Source organism: Anguilla rostrata, chromosome 7 (genome assembly GCF_018555375.3).
Source record: "Anguilla rostrata isolate EN2019 chromosome 7, ASM1855537v3, whole genome shotgun sequence".
In the NCBI taxonomy this organism is placed as follows: domain Eukaryota; kingdom Metazoa; phylum Chordata; class Actinopteri; order Anguilliformes; family Anguillidae; genus Anguilla; species Anguilla rostrata.
Window position 1 is genome coordinate 12,505,892 of NC_057939.1, and position 18,613 is coordinate 12,524,504.

Here is an 18,613-nt window from a genome sequence, read left to right on the forward strand (position 1 = left end):
CTGCTTCGATTGGCAGTGTACTCAAATCCCTTTGAACCAAAACTTCACTCCACAGGCGAATGACAAGCTCAACAATGAGCCGCAGGGCCTGTTCTCCTCATTTATTATTTCTGAAGTTCTTCTTACGTTCTCATTTTTTAATTCAACACACATGGCTTCATGCAGGCCACCGAGGAGGATCAAATAAATGAATGTGAACGTGTCATAATGGTGCAACCATTCCACGACTCCAGGACCTGGAATCGGACACAGATCTTCCCCCAAATATGTTCATCACCATTCGTGACAAAGATGGCAGTGATTATTTTTGTTCACTACATATTTGTACATGTGTTAGCAATCCAATCAATTAGACCAATCCAAGATGTGTGGTCCGAAGCAAAATGGCCGAGGGCACCGGTATGCTCTCACCTTGTCCACTCGCTCCTTCTGCACTCCGAACTTCCCCCCAAAGCCCTGAGATGCATCTGTCTGGGAGGAATGCTGATCCACCTGCGCCACGTAGCTGTGCCCAACAGCAACCTGGGAAATCACACACGCACACGCACACACGCACACGCACACGCACACGCACACGCACACGCACACGCACACGCACACGCACACGCACACGCACACGCACACGCACACACACACACACACACACACACACACACGGGCGCGTGCATAAAAACAAAAAACCAGAGACGGAAAGTCCAGGGGTCAGAAAGTAAAAGTCCTGCCATGCGTTTCTTCCACCCATTAACTCAGTCAGCTGATTTCACTATTTAATTATCCTCCTGGCTGAAGAACTGTGCTCATGATCAAATCCTGGTGATTGGAACAAAATACTGGTGAGGACTTTTATTTTCTGAACCTGGATTTTCCACCTCGGACAAAAACACACATACACACGTCAGGTGCATACACCAATATGGGCACATGCCTTGACTCACATATACTGAGCTGTCACTAAAGGAGTTAAGTAATCAGGGTAATTATAATGACTGAATTGTTCTTGATTACAGGCTTCTTGGTTTATGCGTTTGTTTTTGGAGCCTGACCTTGTCCATGCGGTCCTTTTCCACCCCAAACTTTCCTCCGTACCCGTACGAGGCCTTTGGGGCCTGTTCCATCTCCTTCTTCTTCCCTGTCTCGTGTTCCTGAGACACCTTCTGTCTGAGCTCCGCCACACTGCCCAGAGAGGAGACAAGCTGAGTCCTCCACATACACCTACACACACACTTACACACAGCCACACACACGCTTACCCACACCCACACACACAGGCTCACACACACACACCTACACACACGCTTACACACAGCCACACACATGCTTACCCACACCCACACACACAGGCTCACACACACACACCTACACACACACGCTTACACACACACACACACACACACACCCATGAACATGCCTACACAAACACACACACACAGGCTTACACAAACACACATACCTACACACACACACACACCCATGCATATGCCTGCACACACACTCACGCACACATGCACACTCTTACACACACACTCCACACACAACCATGCACACACACACACCAAAACTGACCCCTACCCTCAATGACAGAAACACACATGCAGTATACAGACATATGAGCACGTTTACCTAAGCCGTACTATATCAATAGGACAAAAAATACATACACCTCTTCTTGAGCTCAATGCAGCAAGAAGAGCAGGGCATATATACCCACACACACACCGCCCCTACCTAGGGCCTAGTATACCCCAAGGAGAGAAAACACAACATCTTTTGAGCACTACTATACCACTAGTAGAGAATTTCACATCACGCGCAATACAAAGCTCAGGCAATTACGTATAGAGGAGAGAGACACAATGACATCACTTGACAGGCAGTACATGAGACCTCTAATTCATGTGTGCAGCACAAAGGGAAGGAGCAGCCAGAACTGACTCAGCCTGCTGCTGCATTAAGCCCTTATTTGGCTCTGCACCACACTGTCTACCTCCTCAACTTCCTCTTCCTGTTTCCAGCATCAACACATTTATGTAGCGGTTTCCATGATGCCACAATTTCAAGAAACTGTCTTACAATTTATGACACCGCAATGTTAAGAAACCTTTTTTTTTGTTTTCTAATTATAATTACGGACTGCTTGACTCTACACCCTTACTATAAATTACCTGCCCTGTTCTAACATCCGTACAACAATCAAATACACAAAGAGAAAGGATGTTTTAATGTGTCAGCTTCCTGAACTAATTTCACACTTCTCATTATAATCTACACAGATACACACACACACACACACACACACACACACACACACACCAATCTTAGATTCTTCAGTGGGCAGTGTGTGTTACCTCAAGTGCTCTTTTCGGCCAGACCCTTCGACGGTCTTGGAGCCCCATCGCTGCTCCTGCTCTGACACGTCGTTCTGAAACGCAGACAGGTCAATCAACACACACACACACACAGCCCCGCAGCTTACTGCACGGCACACACTCAGCACTGCCACATATGCCAACACGCACACACACAGTACCCCTGCAGATCACTGCACGGCACACACTCAACACTGCCACATATGCCAACACGCACACACACAGTACCCCTGCAGATCACTGCACGGCACACACTCAGCACTGCCACATATGCCAACACGCACACACACAGTACCCCTGCAGATCACTGCACAGTCTCCCATACAGTACTGTAAAAGCTGTCAACGTAAAATAAAGGAAGCAAAATAGGTAGATGACTGGTAAGACCAAAGGCTCTGAAAATACAGGCACATGCATACATATATACATACAAGAGGAAGTAGAATAATGAATTAGGCACAAATGCACAGAGGAAGGAGCTGGGTAGGCCGCTCCCTAGGATCTGCCTTGTCCTTCTCTCCCCTTCTGTTCTGATAGTCCATCTCACCTCAAAATCAGGATCTGTCTCCCAGTCGTCGCCCTCTGAGGCCACCTTCACGTTGACATTGTGTCCCACCACTGACTTCCACATCTACAGAGAGGGGAGAAACAATATCCAAGCTTAACAGTAGCAAATATAAAGCTAACCTCTTATTCCAAATACACTTCCAACATACTCAGCATGCAAGTCCAACAAGCTGTTGCAGATATTTGTAGGTCATTGTTCATGCGCTTTCTAAAAAAAAAAAAAAGTGTTGCTGAGCCCTAAACTTCCTCCTTAAAAGAACACTGAGAACAGTAAATGCATACATGCACAACCAGATGCGTTGTGATATGCTATAGGCTATACTGTAATCACTATACAAACATCATGCTTTAGCACTAGCTCTTTAAATGTGCACTTTATCTGTGTAGGTCTAATTGCAGGTAACAACACAGTGACTTAATGAAAGTACGTGCACACAGCTGGACTATTTTTAGACATGGCGTCCTATTTCTCGTTTTCTTTTTATAAATTTAACCAATGATCACTAACTGCCAACCCTGCTCATTCTGGTTCTGTCACACAGAAAGCTGAGAACACTGACCCGTTTGTTGTACACGGTTAACTCCACACAAAAGCACAAAACTAGCTCTGTAGTTCGGTAGCTTTAACTGCGTACGTACTACATAGTGGACACATCAGTCCATAGGAACTGGAGTGGAAGCCCACCTATGTCGTTTATGTCCGATGGACGTCACGTGAATAGCTTCCTTCTGGACTCTGGTTAAGGTTCAATATAAATATTAATTCCTAAACCATCGGCGATATTGGTATTTTAACATTAGCATGAATATATAAATAGGTCCTCTTTTATTGCTGCGTTGTTCTAATGCATCAGAATTGATGTGAAACTACCAACTAATTCAACGACGGTACAGTTACACCTGCAGCAAAATAACGGTACCACTGGTCAGACCACTGCACTTACAAAGTGAATGCAAATTGAATTTCATTGCCAGTACAATCACGCGCCGTTTGCAAACTTAACTTTCATTTAAAAAAACCCGTTAAATAGCTTACTTCGAACTCAACATTTAGGCTACATTGTAGCAAGCGAAGCACTTCCTCAATCAAATAAACCAAAAGTTTTTTTTGATGTTGTTGAAAATATGCATTAACATAAAAAGCCCTATCAAAACTTTACGCGTTTTAATATATTTTCAATGAATAATACGACAAATAAAAATGAATTAAAATGTAAAGGTATACGTTTTAGCTGGTTTTTGACTTCCTGATTTTCGGAAGTTAGCTGGCAACATTTATTTCAGTTTTGGATTTTTCAGTGAAATCATTGCTACAAACATTTTACTGAAAGGCATACTTACACTGTATCACTGGCCCGACAAGTTTATTCGTTAAAAAGCGTTAGGACGACACTCCACCTGTGCGTAGTCCGGGTCGAGAAGTCTACAGGAAACTAGGCGCGTCCCCGATGACAGAGGCGTACTTTTTCCTACAAGCAATATTCGGACATCGCTTTTAAGCAAGGTACAGCGCACGCCACAACACGGTAATAGCGCTGTCAATAACGTCAACAAAATCACAGCATCATGATTAATCTTCCCATAAATTGTAGACTTTATTTAAAAAATAACTCAGCAAGACGACAGGGTAAAGAATATGAAAGAATAGTGTTATTATTTTTACACCGATTATACAGAGATACAGAAGAATACACACTGTACTGTGCACAGCAGACCAACAGCTCTGAATCATGTTTCTGCTCATAATCATAACCGTACAGCTCTCCTAAACAATGTTCATTTACAGTATGATGGATCAGGAGCCTGGTGTGTTGATAGGGGGTGATGGGATGGAAGTAAATGCGAAATGAGGAAATTCCAGGGAAATCTCAGAAGCCACAGGCAGTGGTGGGGCATGGCGGTTAAGCAACTGTACAGTAACAGACTATGCACGGCTTAGACCAAAGCATCTGCTGAAGAGGAGGAGGAAGAAGAAAAAATTATTATTATTATTATTATTATTATTATTAATATGGGGATATCCATTTGCTGGCAAGGTGGAGGACCCCATTGGAATTGAAGCAGTAACACTGATGCATTAAAATAATTGTCAGAGGCACTGCTCTAGGCTTTCACAGAGCAAAGACAGCGAGGTGTAGCAAGGATCCTGACCTGTGTGTGATACGGGTGAGGAGCATACAGCCCACAGGGGTGCCCCTCACCACGTGCACGCTCGCACACACGCACGCACACGTGCACGCACATATATACATAAACGCACTGTTCATACAGTCACATGTTCACACTGAGTCCAGTGAGCTGATCTACATTCTCAAGACAGTGTTGTTTAAAACAAATATTTTAATAATACAGTAAAAGCAGCTAAAGATCTACTGGAATGCCGGAATGTAGTTGATTAGAATTCTCCCTTTACTCCCAATTCCATTTCAAGATGAAAGACAGAGTGACAGAGGAATATAAGCTTAACCGTAGCCTCCAAAGCCCCCAGGACCAACAGTGAATCTCATAAAATCACAAGCCATCTTCTGTGCAGTGTCACCCTTTTCCACAACCAAAACCTTTCAGACACCGCTGTAGGGCGTGGGGGATTAGCCGTGGCATAAAATATTTATACAGTTTGCAGTTAAAGTGAAACCTTCTAAACAGGAAGTGTGTATCTGTTGAAGTGTTAAGTTTCCCAGGGGAAGCCAAGTGAACAGAGCACTGGAGGCAGGCAGAAGCAGAACCGGCAACTGTCAGTTTGAAACAGTTCTTATAGCAAACCAGGTTCCATCACATGGCACAAGGGACATGAACCCAGGTCATGTCGATGACGGTGGTAGACACTGTAGTGCGTGAACCTGTTTTGCTTTGGGGGGGAATGTCCAGGCTAAGACAACGCTTTTGTTTTGTTGCTGTATCCAGAAACGCGTGATGCGATCACGCCCAGGGCGCTTTTGAAATGATGTCATCAGCAGGCGCCCGCGGGGCTCTCACAGGTACCCTCCCATGCACAGCAGCAGCAGGACGTGCACGGTCAGCAGGTAGACGGAGGCCAGCAGGGGGGTGCGCTGGCGGGAGCAGAAAGTTGCCCGAAGCATCCGGCTCAGTCCTGGACCGCTATTCCGAGACTGAGACACACAGACAGACGGAGCTCAGGCAACTGCCAAACGCAAGCTTCACTTCTAAATTTCCGTTTTGTTACAATATCATTATATCTACCTTGCATACATCCACACACATTTTTGTTTCCCTTTTCACTAAAATGTCTGCTTTGGCATTTGAGTAGATCAGTGCCACTGGAGCAATAAAGTATCACTAGCAGAACTGAAATATCAGTGAGAAGAAGAGTTTGAGAAAGAAGGACAGCTAGAGAGAGAGCAAGTGAAAGGCAAAGACGAAAATGGCATAGGAAGGGTAGGGAGAGATAAAAAGAAAGTGAGGTAGAGTGGAAGAGACATTTTCTATTTGCATATTGTTTTCCTTGCCAGTGGAAATTGTTATACTTCTAATTTCTCATCTTTTCTTACTGTACTATAAAATAATATATTATAGTTGTAAGAGAAGTAAATGAAAAGATATTTCATCAGAGACTGAGGGAGATGGAGTGGAGTCGCATGCTAAGGAAGGGATGAAGACAAACACAAGAGGCTGAAAGTATCAGCTACTCGTTATTTGCCCGTAAGTCCTTCAGGGAGCTTCCGCTAAGTTTAAGAGCGCAAGCGCAGCATGAATCATATTCCTGTCCTCGTAAAGACAGGAGCTGAGGCTTCACAGCGCTTAAAACATCCCCCAGTGATGCACTGATGAAATTGGACAGTTTTTATATGAGCCATGGAGCAAGGGAGGAGGCGTGTCAAACTCACCCGCGTCACAGTGCCCTCTGGTGGCTCGATGAGGACAGCGGTTTCTGAGAAACTCCCCTCTTGCTCAGACTGCCACGCGCCCAGTGTGTGCCTGGAAGATGCAAAGTGGCGATGTTAGAGAATATGGACACGTATTTGCGTATTTGTTCAAACAGATGAATTGGTGAATTGGTGCATTGTTTTGGAACCAGCCTAGCAGGTCAACTCCATCTGCGGTGCTCAACCTCTCCCCAAAGGTAAATTTATTCTACTTGTGAGGCTGTGAAATTAGGAACAATGGCAGAAAACCCATTCCTTGTATGGTTCAAATCCGGGGACAGAAAAGTAACATGGGGTGACGGAGATACAAAGCACTAAACAAGGAAGGACCATCAGAACCTTACATTGCATTGTGTAAATACACCTATCTTCCCCAATACAGGAAGACACTCCTTCACAGAGTTCACCAAGGCAAAGGTATCAATAAGTCACCTGTCATAAAAAAACCAGCTGCTAGCATGGCATGAAAACTAAATTGCACACAGATGGACAAACAAAGAGAGCGACAGAATTATGGTTATATACAATATTCAATCATAATACTGCAAAACAAAGAACATCCGGCAGGACCTCTTCAGACGATCCTGTGTGGCCAATAATTGCTCCTCCATAGCTTGCCTGTTTTCCAGTTCCTCATCCAATCTGTAAGAGAGACGTGGTGGTCGCTGCGTTTATTCTCTCACTCTTTCAACATTTCACAGAAATAATTACAGAAATGTTGCTGTCACAAACAAGGCAAGTGAGCAGATACACATGCAGAGGCACACTTAACAAAAACAATGAGATCCATTCTGATGATAAAACCATCAACAGCTAATTAAAAAGGATTCAGAATTGCTATCTTCATTAGACAGCTCTGAAGCTGTGAAGAATTTAAGCAGTAGAAATAGTGTCAGTATGTGTGTGTGTGATATTTTGGCTTTTAGAATGCGAGTATGTGTGTAATAGAGATAATCTGTGTGCGTATGGGTGGGAGAACCTATGAGAGTGTGAGTGTGTGTGTGTGTGTGTGTGTGTGAGTGAGTGTGTGTGTGTGAGAGCCTAAGAGAGTATCTGTGTGTGAGATGAGACTTTGAAAGTGTGAGTGTGTGTGTGTGTGTGTGTGTGTGTGCCCAGGAGAGTAAGTGTGTAAGAGCCTATGAGAGAATGTGTTTGTGAGAATGAGCGAGCATGAGTGCGAGTGTGATGTTCACTGATACCTGCGCTGCAGCTCCTTGACCTCTGACCTGTATGCCTCGCTCTCTGTGGAGCTGCTGCGCTCCTGGGGGGCCCCAGGGGCACTGTCCATGTCGGGGCTACCCTGGAGAAAACATGGGACGGAGGGGTACAACCGATCACCTGGTTTTCCACAACATATTTTCACCTGCTTCCATAAGCAAACTCCATACTTTAGATGAGCTGGTTTTACAAACTATAGTCTGATAACAGCAATCTGAAATTGGACTGAAAAATAGCACAACACAGTGAGTGCAAAAAAATCCCATTAAGTGTCAACCTTGCTTTTGTCCTCCTGCAGTTCCTGAAGCTGCCTCTGGAGGGCACTGCAGCGACTCTGGGCCTCGTCCAGCCTCTGAGAGCGGCTCATGAGCTGGGCGGCCAGCGAGCGCTTCTCTTCAAACACCTGAGACAGCTGGGGAGAGGGAGGGAGAGGGGGCTGAGCCACCCAACACATCACACCACAGAGACAGAGGGAAAGAGGGAAGGAGAGGGAGGGAGAGAAAAGAGATGAAAGATGGGAGGAAAGGATGTTTTTGGAAAACAAGCGGGACACGTCACGAGACAGAAAACAGCGAATCAGATGACAGTGAGAACACAGGTGATGCAGATGCAGGTGAAGCAGACGGTTATGAACCAGAGAGGGAGGGGGAGAGAAAGGCACAGCAAACAGAAGCAGCATTAGTGAGGGAGCAGCAGTGTAGGAACAGCATGGGGGGGGGGGGCACAGAGCGACAGGACCACACAGTGTTAGAGCGGGAGATCAGGGACTGAAATACAGGACTCCATGCTGAAACCTTCCGGGATCATGGATCCTCACAGTGAATATCAGCCACTAGCACAGGAGCACAACACAGCCCATAATCAAGAAAATGCATTTAAATAGCGCTGTCCGGGACCTCAAAGCACTTTACAGAGAAGGAGGAAGCTCATCTCCCAACATCACCAATGTGTAGCAGCCATTGTGCACCAGAAAGCTCACCGCACATCAGCAGAGGTAGAGACGGAGAGAATTAAATAGCAGTTGCTACCTTTCCGCTGAGCTCTGTTATCTTCACTTCCTTCAAATGGAGTTGCTGCAGAGGGTCCTCTGCCTGGCTGCTCAGCTGCCCACTTTCTGCCTGCAGGACCTGGTGCTCAGCAGAATGGCCTGTCCCCAGCGGTGCCTGTGCAAATGAAAAAAAAAATTAAAAAATTCAAATAACCACAGGCAGTCATCGTTGGGCTCAAGCAGCAAGCAGAGATTACTGTTTGTGTTACGAAACACTGAACACATTGGTGAGGTACAGCACAATCAGTGTCTACATTCCAATTAACCCATCATCAATAGTGTCACGATGAATGCATCAAGAGTTCAATGGAGCTAATAATGAAATCTGACTGGTTTTGACATTAACAGCAGGGGAGATGTTTACAATTAGGAATCTAGGAAGTAGAATTCAGGCTACTGAAAGATAACTCCCTAACCGAGCCCCCACACACAACACATCAGGGGGAGTTCCACGGAGCCTGGACAGTGATGACGTAATGCACTCTCCGCACCCCCCTTTTCGCACTGCTGTCACCGGCCTCCTCACCTCTCTCTGGTACTGCTCCGCCTGGACTTTGGGCGGGAGCGCCCGGGCCTCCTCCAGCATGGCGCTGAGCTGCCGGACCTCCTGGTCCCGGTCGGAGAGGGTGGCCAGGGTCTGCCGCTTGAGGAGCTCTGCCTGGGCCTGCCAGTCCGCCCTCTCCTGCCTGCCAGACACGGGGGAGAGAGTGACCCGCATGTTAGTCACAGACACAGTGGGTACAGCACCAGGCCAGGCCCACTCCCAAGTGGAGCTCTGCTGTAAGTATGGAGCTTAGAGCACTCCTGAAACAGAACTGCTTCAGCAAACATCCTTCTGTTTAAACTGTCTAAGTCAAATATAAGCAATGTAAATACTGCACCATATCTCTATGCATGCATGTACAATACGTGCCCACACAAGTATAGGGCATCAGCTTAACTTGTGTATATGTATCCTGCATGCAAATGTACTGTACATACTATAGGTTACGCACAAACTTGCGCAGACACACACACACATCAGGTGCTTTGAATTGGGTAATTTTGATTGTAATAGCTTGTCTATGCGGTGATGTATCAACTAAGCTGTAATTAAGCATTGAGCATCTGTCATTGGTCATTTTATGCTGCAAATTCAATCTGTTATGGCCCTTTTCAGGTTGCCATTGTGGTATAAAGCTAACACAGCCTATGTAGGTATTGCATGCTAATCTGTCATCAGTGTGGATTTAAAAACTACTGCTGACTAACTACTATGGCACAAAGATTGCTAATCCTGTGAAGCAGTTTGGGTTGCTTACTACTTGTGTTCTCCACAAAAATATTTAATTAGCATGAAACTAACAGGCTCACACATCACAGGGCTTCTGCTGTGCAGAGCAGCGCTTCACCTGAGTGTCTCCAGCTCCTGCCTGTCCTTCTCCAGCCTCTCCTCCCTCTCTTTGGCATTCCTCCTCTCTTCCTCCAGTTCCCGGGTGACCCTGGCCAGCTCCTCCCCTCCCTGGCCCACCCGGGACAGCTCCGTCCTCTGGATCTGCAGCTGCTCCAGCTGGAGGAAAGGGCCGGTGTGCATGACAGGCTTACATCACAAATCTTCACACTTTACTTCCATATAAACTACGCTTTGTGTGCAATGTTCACTTTGGGGAAAAAGAACAATGATGGAGTGGGCCTTCAGTGAGTTCAGGTAAAAAGTAATAGGAACATTAATCATAAACTACTCTTACACTTGTGAACACACTTCAATTTTTCTTGTCCACAAGTCAACATTTGATGAACAAGTGTTCTGAAGAGGGTCTGAGTGTAAAAAATCTTCATGAGTAAATAAAATAAAAGATTGATGTGATCTGGAGTACTTGAGATATGTGTTTGAGACCAGTGGCCTCTTTTCCTTTTAACACCCTGAGTGAAATCACTCCAATGAACACCACACACTATGAATGACACACAGAAGCCGCCGCCCCTCACCAGCCTCTCCCTGTCGTTCTGCAGGGCCGACAGCGCGTTCTTCAGCGCCCACACTTCGCCGGTGGAGCCAGCAGGGGGCGCCGGCGAGGCTGCAGGCTGCGCTCCCGTCCTGCTCATCTCCTCCAGGCGGAGGCGCAGCTCCTCCACCTCGTTGATGGCCTGGTCTCGGGAGTCCTGCAGGGACGCCATGGCCTGCCCGAAGGCCTTGTTCTGCGCCCGGATCCGGGCCGCCTCCTCCCGCTCGGCCAGCAGCTTCTGCTCCAGCTCCACCAGGTCCCGGGCCAGCTCCGCCACCCGCTCCTCCGCCGTCTCCGTCTCCGTGCGCAGTACCCCGCCCTCCCAGCGCAGCTCGCTCAGCTCCTTCACCCGCGCGTCCTCGCCCTGCCTCAGCGAGCGCAGGCTCTCCTCCAGGGAAGCCACCTGCTCCTGCGCCGCCTGCAGCTGCTCCCTCAGCTCCTCCACCTCCGCCTCCGCCCCCGCCCCAGCCCCGTCCACGGCGGCCCGGCTCAGCGTCTCCCTCTCCACCGCCACCTCCCGGCCGCCCGGCTCCTCCCTCTCCCGCTGCACGGCAATCAGTTGGGCCTCCACCTGCTGCTTCTCCTGCTCCAGGGCGGCGATGCGCTGAGCCTGCCCGGCCAGCAGCTGCTTGTGCTGGGAGTCCTTCATGCTGAGCACCTGGGTCAGCTCGTTCCTGTAGCCGTGCAGCTGGGCCGACAGCTTGGCCTTCTCGGCGTTCAGGTCGTCCCTCTGCACCAGCAGGCCCCGCAGCTCCTCCTTCAGGCTGTTGTTCTCCCCTGCCGCCTCCTGGATCAGCGCGTCCTTCTCCATCATCACCTGAGGAAGAGGAGGCATGATTTAAGCAATGCTTGATAATACATGTCACAGAAACAACATACTGAACGGAATGTGTTCACTTGGATGAGACTCCAATCATAAGTAAGTCTAGGCCTGAATCAACTAATGCTACCAATTTCACTGAATCAGTTTGTAATTTAGCAAAAAAGTCACTAATGACTCATCTTTTTTAGGATATGAGAGCTGAACTTTTGCGAACTCAACAGAAATAGCTGTAATTAGGATGAATGGAGTCGTTTTTAAGGAACAACATTGGATTGGGCTGGAAAACACACAAGTGCAAAATTATTTATGGTATAATAAATAATAATATAAGGAGGTATAATAATTCCTCTTACCTGCAGGTGGCGCTCCTCCAGCTGTTTGTATTGGGTAAGCACCCGGTCACGGTCATCCTGCAGGGAGCCCATGGCCTTGGTGAAGGCGTCCAGACGGGCCTTGCTGTGACTGCTCTCCCCCTCCGCTTTGCGTACCCTCTCCTCCAAACCCCGCACCTCCTCTCTCCTCTCCTCCACCTCTTTCTCTGCCTCCCGCGCCCTCCCGTCTGCCTCCCGCCTGGCCTCCTCAGCCGCCTGGAGATGAAACATACACCATACTAATGACTGAGCTCCTCATTCATTCAGACCAATCACACCACCTCCACCATTTGGACAAATCATATTCAAGACCTCAGCTGTATAAATCAATCAGTCTTTCAGTCAAATCAATACCACAGTCAGAGAGAGCCATTACCTGTGCGACAGCCTGTTCCTTTTCTCCGAGAAGCTCCACTTCCCGCCTCTCTTTCTCCCCAAGCTCCACCTGCAGGGCCTCGGTCAGGCCCTTGGAGGAGCGCAGGTCCGTCTCCAGCTGCTCCAGACAGAGCCCCAGCCTCCTCTCCTCCGCCTCCTTGTCCCTCAGCTCTGCCCGGGCCTTCTCCGCCCCCCGCTGCAGCTCCCCCACCGCCTCCTCCAGCGCCTGGGCCCGGTGCCGGAGCCCCTCCGCCTCCGTCTCCAGGGAGGCCAGCTGAGCCCGCGTCTGGGCCAGGGAGCTCTCCGCCTGCGACAGGGCCTCCTTCAGCTCCCCACGCTCCTTCTCCAGAGCGGCCTGGCTCTCTCCGTGCCTTTTCTCCTCTTCGTCCCACTTTCGCTGCCACTCTTCCTCTGCTTTCTGCAGCCTAAACCAATGGTCAAGGGTCAAAGTTCACTATACACTGGCACAAGCTTACATAAACGCAAATAATACATACATACATAATACAAATACATAAATATACATGCAATTAGTTCTCACCTTGCCAGTGTGACCTGCAGATCCTCTTTCTGGGCTGTCTCTTTCTGCAGCTGCTCCGTAAGGTCCCGCACACGCATCTCCGCCTCCTGAACATCTGCCTCCTTCCCCTGGAGGGTGATATGGAAACGGGTCTCCCACTGCCGCACCTCGTCCAGCACGCGGTCCCGGTCGTCCTGCAGGGACGACATGGAGCGCGAGAAGGCGGCCAGTCGCGCCAGCGATTCGTCCAGCCGGCCCTGCATCTCCTGAGCCTGCTTCTCCCTGACGGCCGCCAGCTTTCGGGCCTCCTGGGTCGCTCCCTCCTCTCGCTCGAGCTCCCTGTAGGCCTCCTCGAGCCTCAGCTCGGCCTGCTTCAGCTCCGCACCCAGTCGCAGCCTCACTTCGTCCAGCGTCCGCTCCGCCTCCGCCTTGCTCTGGGCCTCGCGCTGCAGAGCCCTCTCTGCAGAGGCGCTCTGCTCCTGCCGTGCTTGCCCCACCTCCTCCTGTGCCTCATCCAGCCTCGTTCTGCAAAGGGACAGCTCCTCTTCCACTTTCTTCATCGCTTCCATAGTCTTTGTGGTCTCCAGGCGGGCGGCCTCCAGCTCACGGCATGCCTCGTTCTTGCCCAGCTGCAGGGCCTTGGACTCCTTGTCCAGTTCGCTGATTCGCTCCTGGTACTGGATGCAGTCCCTCTGCATCTGCCGCACCTCCAGCTGTTTCTCCCGCAGCAGCTCCTCCAGCTGGCGGGCATGGCTCTGGCTGCCCTCCTTTCCCCTCTGGGCCGACTTCAGCTTCTGCTCCAGCTCCCTCTGCTTCCCTGTCTCCGCCTCTGCTTCCGCCCTCTCCCTCTGGGCTTGCCTCTTGTCCTCCTCCAGACGGGCCGACCGCTCCTTCTCGCTCTCGGCTACAGCCTCCAGCTCCGCCCGCTCCCTCTCCAGCCTCTCCACCTCTCGCTGCAGCTCCGTGAGGCGCTCTCTGCTGTCTGCTGCCTCCTGCTGGTAGCCGGCAATGCTGCCGTTGAGTTGGGCCAGCTGATTCATCAAACGCTCCTCCAAGTCGTCCTTCTCTGCCTCCAAGCAGGCCCGGACCTCTTCCAACTGGGCGCCTTTTCGATTTGCCTCCTCTCTCAGGCTCTCTTCCTTCTCCTCAGCCGCCTTCAGCTGCTGCTCTAGAGAGGACAGCCTTGCAGTCAGCTCAGCCTCACGCTCCCGCCTTGATTCCCTCTCCGCATTAAGGTTCTCCTCCCTCTCCTTGGCTGCCTGCAGCTGCTGCTCCAGAGAGGACAGGCTAGAACTCAGCTCGGCCTCACGCTCCAGCCTCGATTTCCTCTCTGCATGAAGGGCAGCCTCAGCTTCTTGCACTTTATCCTGTGATTGTTCCAGTGGGTGCTTAGAGGGTCCTGCTTCTGTTGCATCCTCTACTGCATCTGGTTCTGGTGGAACTTCTTCAGGCGCTTCCATCTGATCTGCTTGCTCAAGGTCCTGTGATTGGACCTCATTTAGTTCCTGGTTTGTTTGAGTCAAAGCCAAGCTAGACTGCTGGGCAATGACAGCTTCCTCCACCAAAGCAACAGGAATGGGGCTTGTATCCTGGGGCTGAGTGTTTGGTTTCTCCAGCTCCTGGGACAGCTGCTCTCTCAGCTCTGTTGCTTCCTGCTCAAGTGAGTCTCTTTGGGCCCTCACAGCTTCCAAATCAGCTTTCAGCATCTCAAGCTCCTCCTTAGTTCTTGCCAGCTCCTCTTTCTGCCTCCTGTGCTCTCTCCTTTCACCTCCATCACCTTTCCCCTCCTCTGCCTCCCGCAACCTCTCGTTCTCCTCCTCCAGGTCCATGATCTTCTGCTGTTTAGCCTTGGCAAATTTCCTCATCTTTTCCTTAACAGTTTCCACCTCTCTCTGAGCTTCCTCGGCCTGCCGCTCAGCCTGCTGCCTGGCCGCCTCGTGGGCCCTGGCCCTGGTCATCAGCTCCTGTCGCTCCTGGCGGGCAGCTTCAAGAACCCGCCGCACGCGCTCCGCCTCGTCGCTGACATTCTCATAGGACCTCAGCAGCGTCTCGTACTCCTCCTTCATCCCCTGCACCTTCTCCTCCCATTCTTGGCAGGTCATTGCGGCCTGCTCCTTTGACTGTGAAGCCTCCCGCTCACACGCCTCCTTCTCCTTCAGCACCCCTTCCATTGCAAGCTTGAAGCTCTCGCATGAGGCTCCCAGACTCTGGTTCTCCAGCAAGGATCGGTCCACCTCCTCGATAAGCTTCTCCCTCTCCCCTCTCAGCTTCTCCAGCTCCGCCTCTCCGGCCTCCAGCCTCTGCTGCAGTTCAGCCACGATCGTCTGCGCAGAGGCCAGTTCCTCCTTCAGTGTCTTGCTCTCCTTCAGGACTTCCTTACGGGAGATGAGTGCCGCCTGCAACTTGCGCTGGAGCTGCTGGAATTTGGCGCTGTTCGCCGCGTTCTCCTCTTCCTGCTGCTGCGGTACCTCGGTCTCCAGTCTCTGATTCTTCTCACGCTCTGCTTTCAAGTCTTCCTGCAGGGAAGCGATCAGCTGATCCTTCTCCAAAACAGTCACCTGTACTCCCTGGAGGAGGGAGTTCTGCTCGTTCAGCTGACAGCTCAGCTCCATGATTTCCTCGTTCTTGCTGCTCAGGAACTGCTTAAACTCTTGCACCTCAGCCTGCAGGAGGCTAACAGGGGAATCTGGCCCTGTGTTTCTCTCCTGCGCCTCTATCTCTGTCCTCAAGGCCTCTGCCAGAGATTCCGCTTGCTGCCACTTCTCCCTCAGGATCTCCATTTCCTCTGAGAGGACATCGATCTGCTTCTCCTTTTCCCTCAGGTCCTGTAGCTCCTTACGCATCTCTAGGAGCTCAGCCTCCTTCAGTGACAGGCAGGTCTGGCTGTCCGCCAGTCGTGTCTCCAGCTCTTGACGTGAGGCTTGCTCGGCCTCCATTTCCTCCCGAAGTGCTTTAAGGGCGGACTCATCTGCAAGAGCTGCTGAAAGTGGCAGTACCGTATGTTCGGCACTGGAGACGGTATCGTCTTTCTCCTGCAGGGGCTCTGAGTCTGGCTCTGGTGCTGCAAAATCCACCCAGTCCTCCTGGCCCCAATCGCCCCCAGGTCTTTCTAGCTTCTCCACACTGGGGGCTTCTGCCTCCTCTTTCTCATCCTCTTCCTTTTCTTCTCTCTTTCCGCTCACTTCCTTCTGTGCCTTCAGTTCTTCCAGCTCACTGAGCTGTCCCAGGAGCCTGTCTCTCTCCCGTCCCTGCTCCTCAAAGCGCTCCAGGAGCCCGTTGTGCTCCTCCTTCTGCTGTTTCAGCTGCTCGCGGAAGTGCCGGTCCTTCTCTTTAGCCTTGCGGATGGTGTCCTTCCGATTTTCCTGGGCTTCCTGCAGCTTTTTCTGCAGGGCTTCATGCTCTGTTTTCAGAGAGGCCAGCTGGGACTGCAGTGCCGCTCTCTCGTCCGCCTCCCTCTGCACCTGCTCCTCGTCTGGAACTTGGAGCGGGCTATTCGCTGCCTCCTCATTAAGCCTCTGGTTAACTACCAGTGCCTCCGCCAAGGCCTGATCCTGCTGGGCCATCCTCTGTTCCATCATCTCCAAGGCATTTTCTTTTGTTTTTAAGGTCTCCCTGGCTTCCTCCAGCGCAGCTTCCAGTTGAAGAATATCCCCCTTCATCCTTTCTTTCTCCATTTCATGTTCTGCCTCTGGAACCTCTGTAAATGATTTTTGCTCAGCTTCTCCATCTTGTTCTTTCCTTTTTCCTGCTTCTTTCTCGAACTCCTGAACTTTTCTAAGAAGCTCTTTGCGCTGCACCAGGGCTGCCTGCAGCTTCCTCTTCATTTGTTCTCCCTCTTTCTTTGAAGTGGCTAACTGGGCACTGAGCTCTTCTTTACCTTTCCTTAGACTCACCAGCTCCTCAGTCTCCTCTGTGGGACTCTCTTTCTCTTTCTGCTGCTCTTCCCACACCTTCTCCAGATCCACCATTTGCTCTTTCAATTTCTTCACCTCGCTGCTAATCACAAGCTTTTCCTCTCCGGCCTGCTGCAGCTTGTCGGTCATGACCTCGCCGAGTTCCACCACCTCCTGCTCCTTCTGCGAGAGACGCAGCTGCAGGTCCTGCACCTCGGCGGACCGCTCGCCGAGAGCCGCTTCAGCAGTAGTAATGGCCTTGGAGACTTCCTGCAAGCGGCGCTCAACATCGCTGAGCTTGTGTTCAAGCTCCACGGAGGCCAGCTCCTTTTCTTCCAGCATAGCACTCAGCATCCTGGCCTGGCCCTCCTGCTCTGAGAGGCTGTGCTGGGCTTTGTCCAGGTCCATCTGGAGTGCCTGGATCTTCTGGTCTTTGGAGGAGGCCTCCACACTCAGACTGGCAAGTTGCTCCTCAAGGACCCTGCCTTCAACACTCTGGCTCTCCACTGCAGAGCTCCTCCGCTGGGCCTCCTCCTGCAGCTCCGCTGTGGCTGCCTTCAGTGCCTCCTCCCGCTCTGATGCCTGAGCTTCTGCCAGCTCCTTAGCGGCCTGAAGCTCCATCAGCTCCTCTTCAAGGGCCTCTGTCCTCCTCTGTGAACTTGAGGCTGTTTCTCTCAGGCTCTGGAGCTCTGCCAGGAGCTCACTGTACCGCCTCTGTAGCTCCTCCGCCAGGAGTTGAGCGAAGGCCTGGCCAGGGCCTGAATCCCCTCCATGCAGCGTGGCCCCCTCCTGGGTGATGTGCACCTCGACGCTTTCGCGGATGACGACGGAGGATGAATCTGCCCGTACGGAGCAGACGGTGGATGTGGTCTGCTCATCGCCGGCTTCCTCCCAGGACTGCAGGTGCAGCTGGCCAAAGTCCTGCATCAGGGAGGGCCACTCCTGTCCGCCCTCTTGGTTGACAGCTTCCAGGAGCGTCCAGCTGCTTGGGGCTGCGTCAGAGTCACTGCTGGTCACCATCTCATCGGAGGCCGCCCCCTTCGTCTCCCTCTCCTCTGCAGATTCAGGCTGTAGGCTAATGAGCTCTGGGCTGCCCTCCGTATCACCAGCAGCCGACAGGAATGAGCTGTCTTCAGCTACAATGGTCTCATCCTCTGCTTCTGCGTCCTCCGGGATATCGATCAGAACTGAAACTCTGTCCAGAGTGCCTGCAGTGCGCTCTTGGCTGTGCTCAGTGCTGCCCTCTGGTGGATTCTCGCTACCCCAGCTCTGCTCTTCGGTGAACGCAAGACGTCTGCGCAGGGCAGCCAGCTCCTCTTCCTTCTCTGAAAGCTGACGCTTCAAAGCCATCATCTGAGCATTGTCTAGCAACGGTGCACTGTTTGAGCCATGCTCTCCTCCCATTTCCTGAAAAAAAATCAGAGGATGAAAGAGAGGTTATAAAACCAGATTATTTTTAGGCCTTTTCCCTACAGATCATCACTCACATTAAAACCATTAAGAATGCATGGTTTAGTTGAAATTTAATTTTATCCAAATAACTTAACAGAACAATGGCCTTCC

At 50.7% G+C, this 18,613-nt stretch overlaps 2 protein-coding genes across 6 annotated transcripts in view; both read right to left on the reverse strand.

Annotated features, from left to right (window-relative positions):
* Window positions 1-4,422, reverse strand: part of hcls1 (hematopoietic cell-specific Lyn substrate 1) — a 9,910-nt gene extending 5,488 nt beyond the window's left edge. Inside the window, exons 1-5 of the mRNA XM_064342863.1 lie at window positions 4,275-4,422; window positions 2,914-2,997; window positions 2,346-2,419; window positions 1,044-1,173; window positions 412-522 (exon numbers count right to left, since the gene is read on the reverse strand). Of these exons, the coding sequence (XP_064198933.1) occupies window positions 412-522; window positions 1,044-1,173; window positions 2,346-2,419; window positions 2,914-2,997 (399 nt within the window). The 5' untranslated portion in view covers window positions 4,275-4,422. The remainder of the gene's footprint in view (window positions 1-411; window positions 523-1,043; window positions 1,174-2,345; window positions 2,420-2,913; window positions 2,998-4,274) is intronic.
* A 139-nt stretch (window positions 4,423-4,561) lies between these two features.
* The window catches only part of golgb1 (golgin B1), a 30,180-nt gene continuing 16,128 nt past the window's right edge, over window positions 4,562-18,613 (reverse strand). For 4 of the 5 annotated variants that reach the window (XM_064342857.1, XM_064342858.1, XM_064342859.1 and 1 more), the window contains exons 12-23: window positions 13,179-18,457; window positions 12,639-13,062; window positions 12,245-12,478; window positions 11,052-11,885; window positions 10,475-10,632; window positions 9,610-9,769; window positions 9,064-9,198; window positions 8,313-8,471; window positions 8,017-8,117; window positions 7,388-7,459; window positions 6,779-6,869; window positions 4,562-6,043 (exon numbers count right to left, since the gene is read on the reverse strand). In XM_064342857.1, coding sequence (XP_064198927.1) covers window positions 5,906-6,043; window positions 6,779-6,869; window positions 7,388-7,459; window positions 8,017-8,117; window positions 8,313-8,471; window positions 9,064-9,198; window positions 9,610-9,769; window positions 10,475-10,632; window positions 11,052-11,885; window positions 12,245-12,478; window positions 12,639-13,062; window positions 13,179-18,457 — 7,785 coding nt within the window. In that variant the 3' untranslated portion in view covers window positions 4,562-5,905. The remainder of the gene's footprint in view (window positions 6,044-6,778; window positions 6,870-7,387; window positions 7,460-8,016; window positions 8,118-8,312; window positions 8,472-9,063; window positions 9,199-9,609; window positions 9,770-10,474; window positions 10,633-11,051; window positions 11,886-12,244; window positions 12,479-12,638; window positions 13,063-13,178; window positions 18,458-18,613) is intronic. The other variant, XM_064342861.1, reaches the window with a different exon arrangement.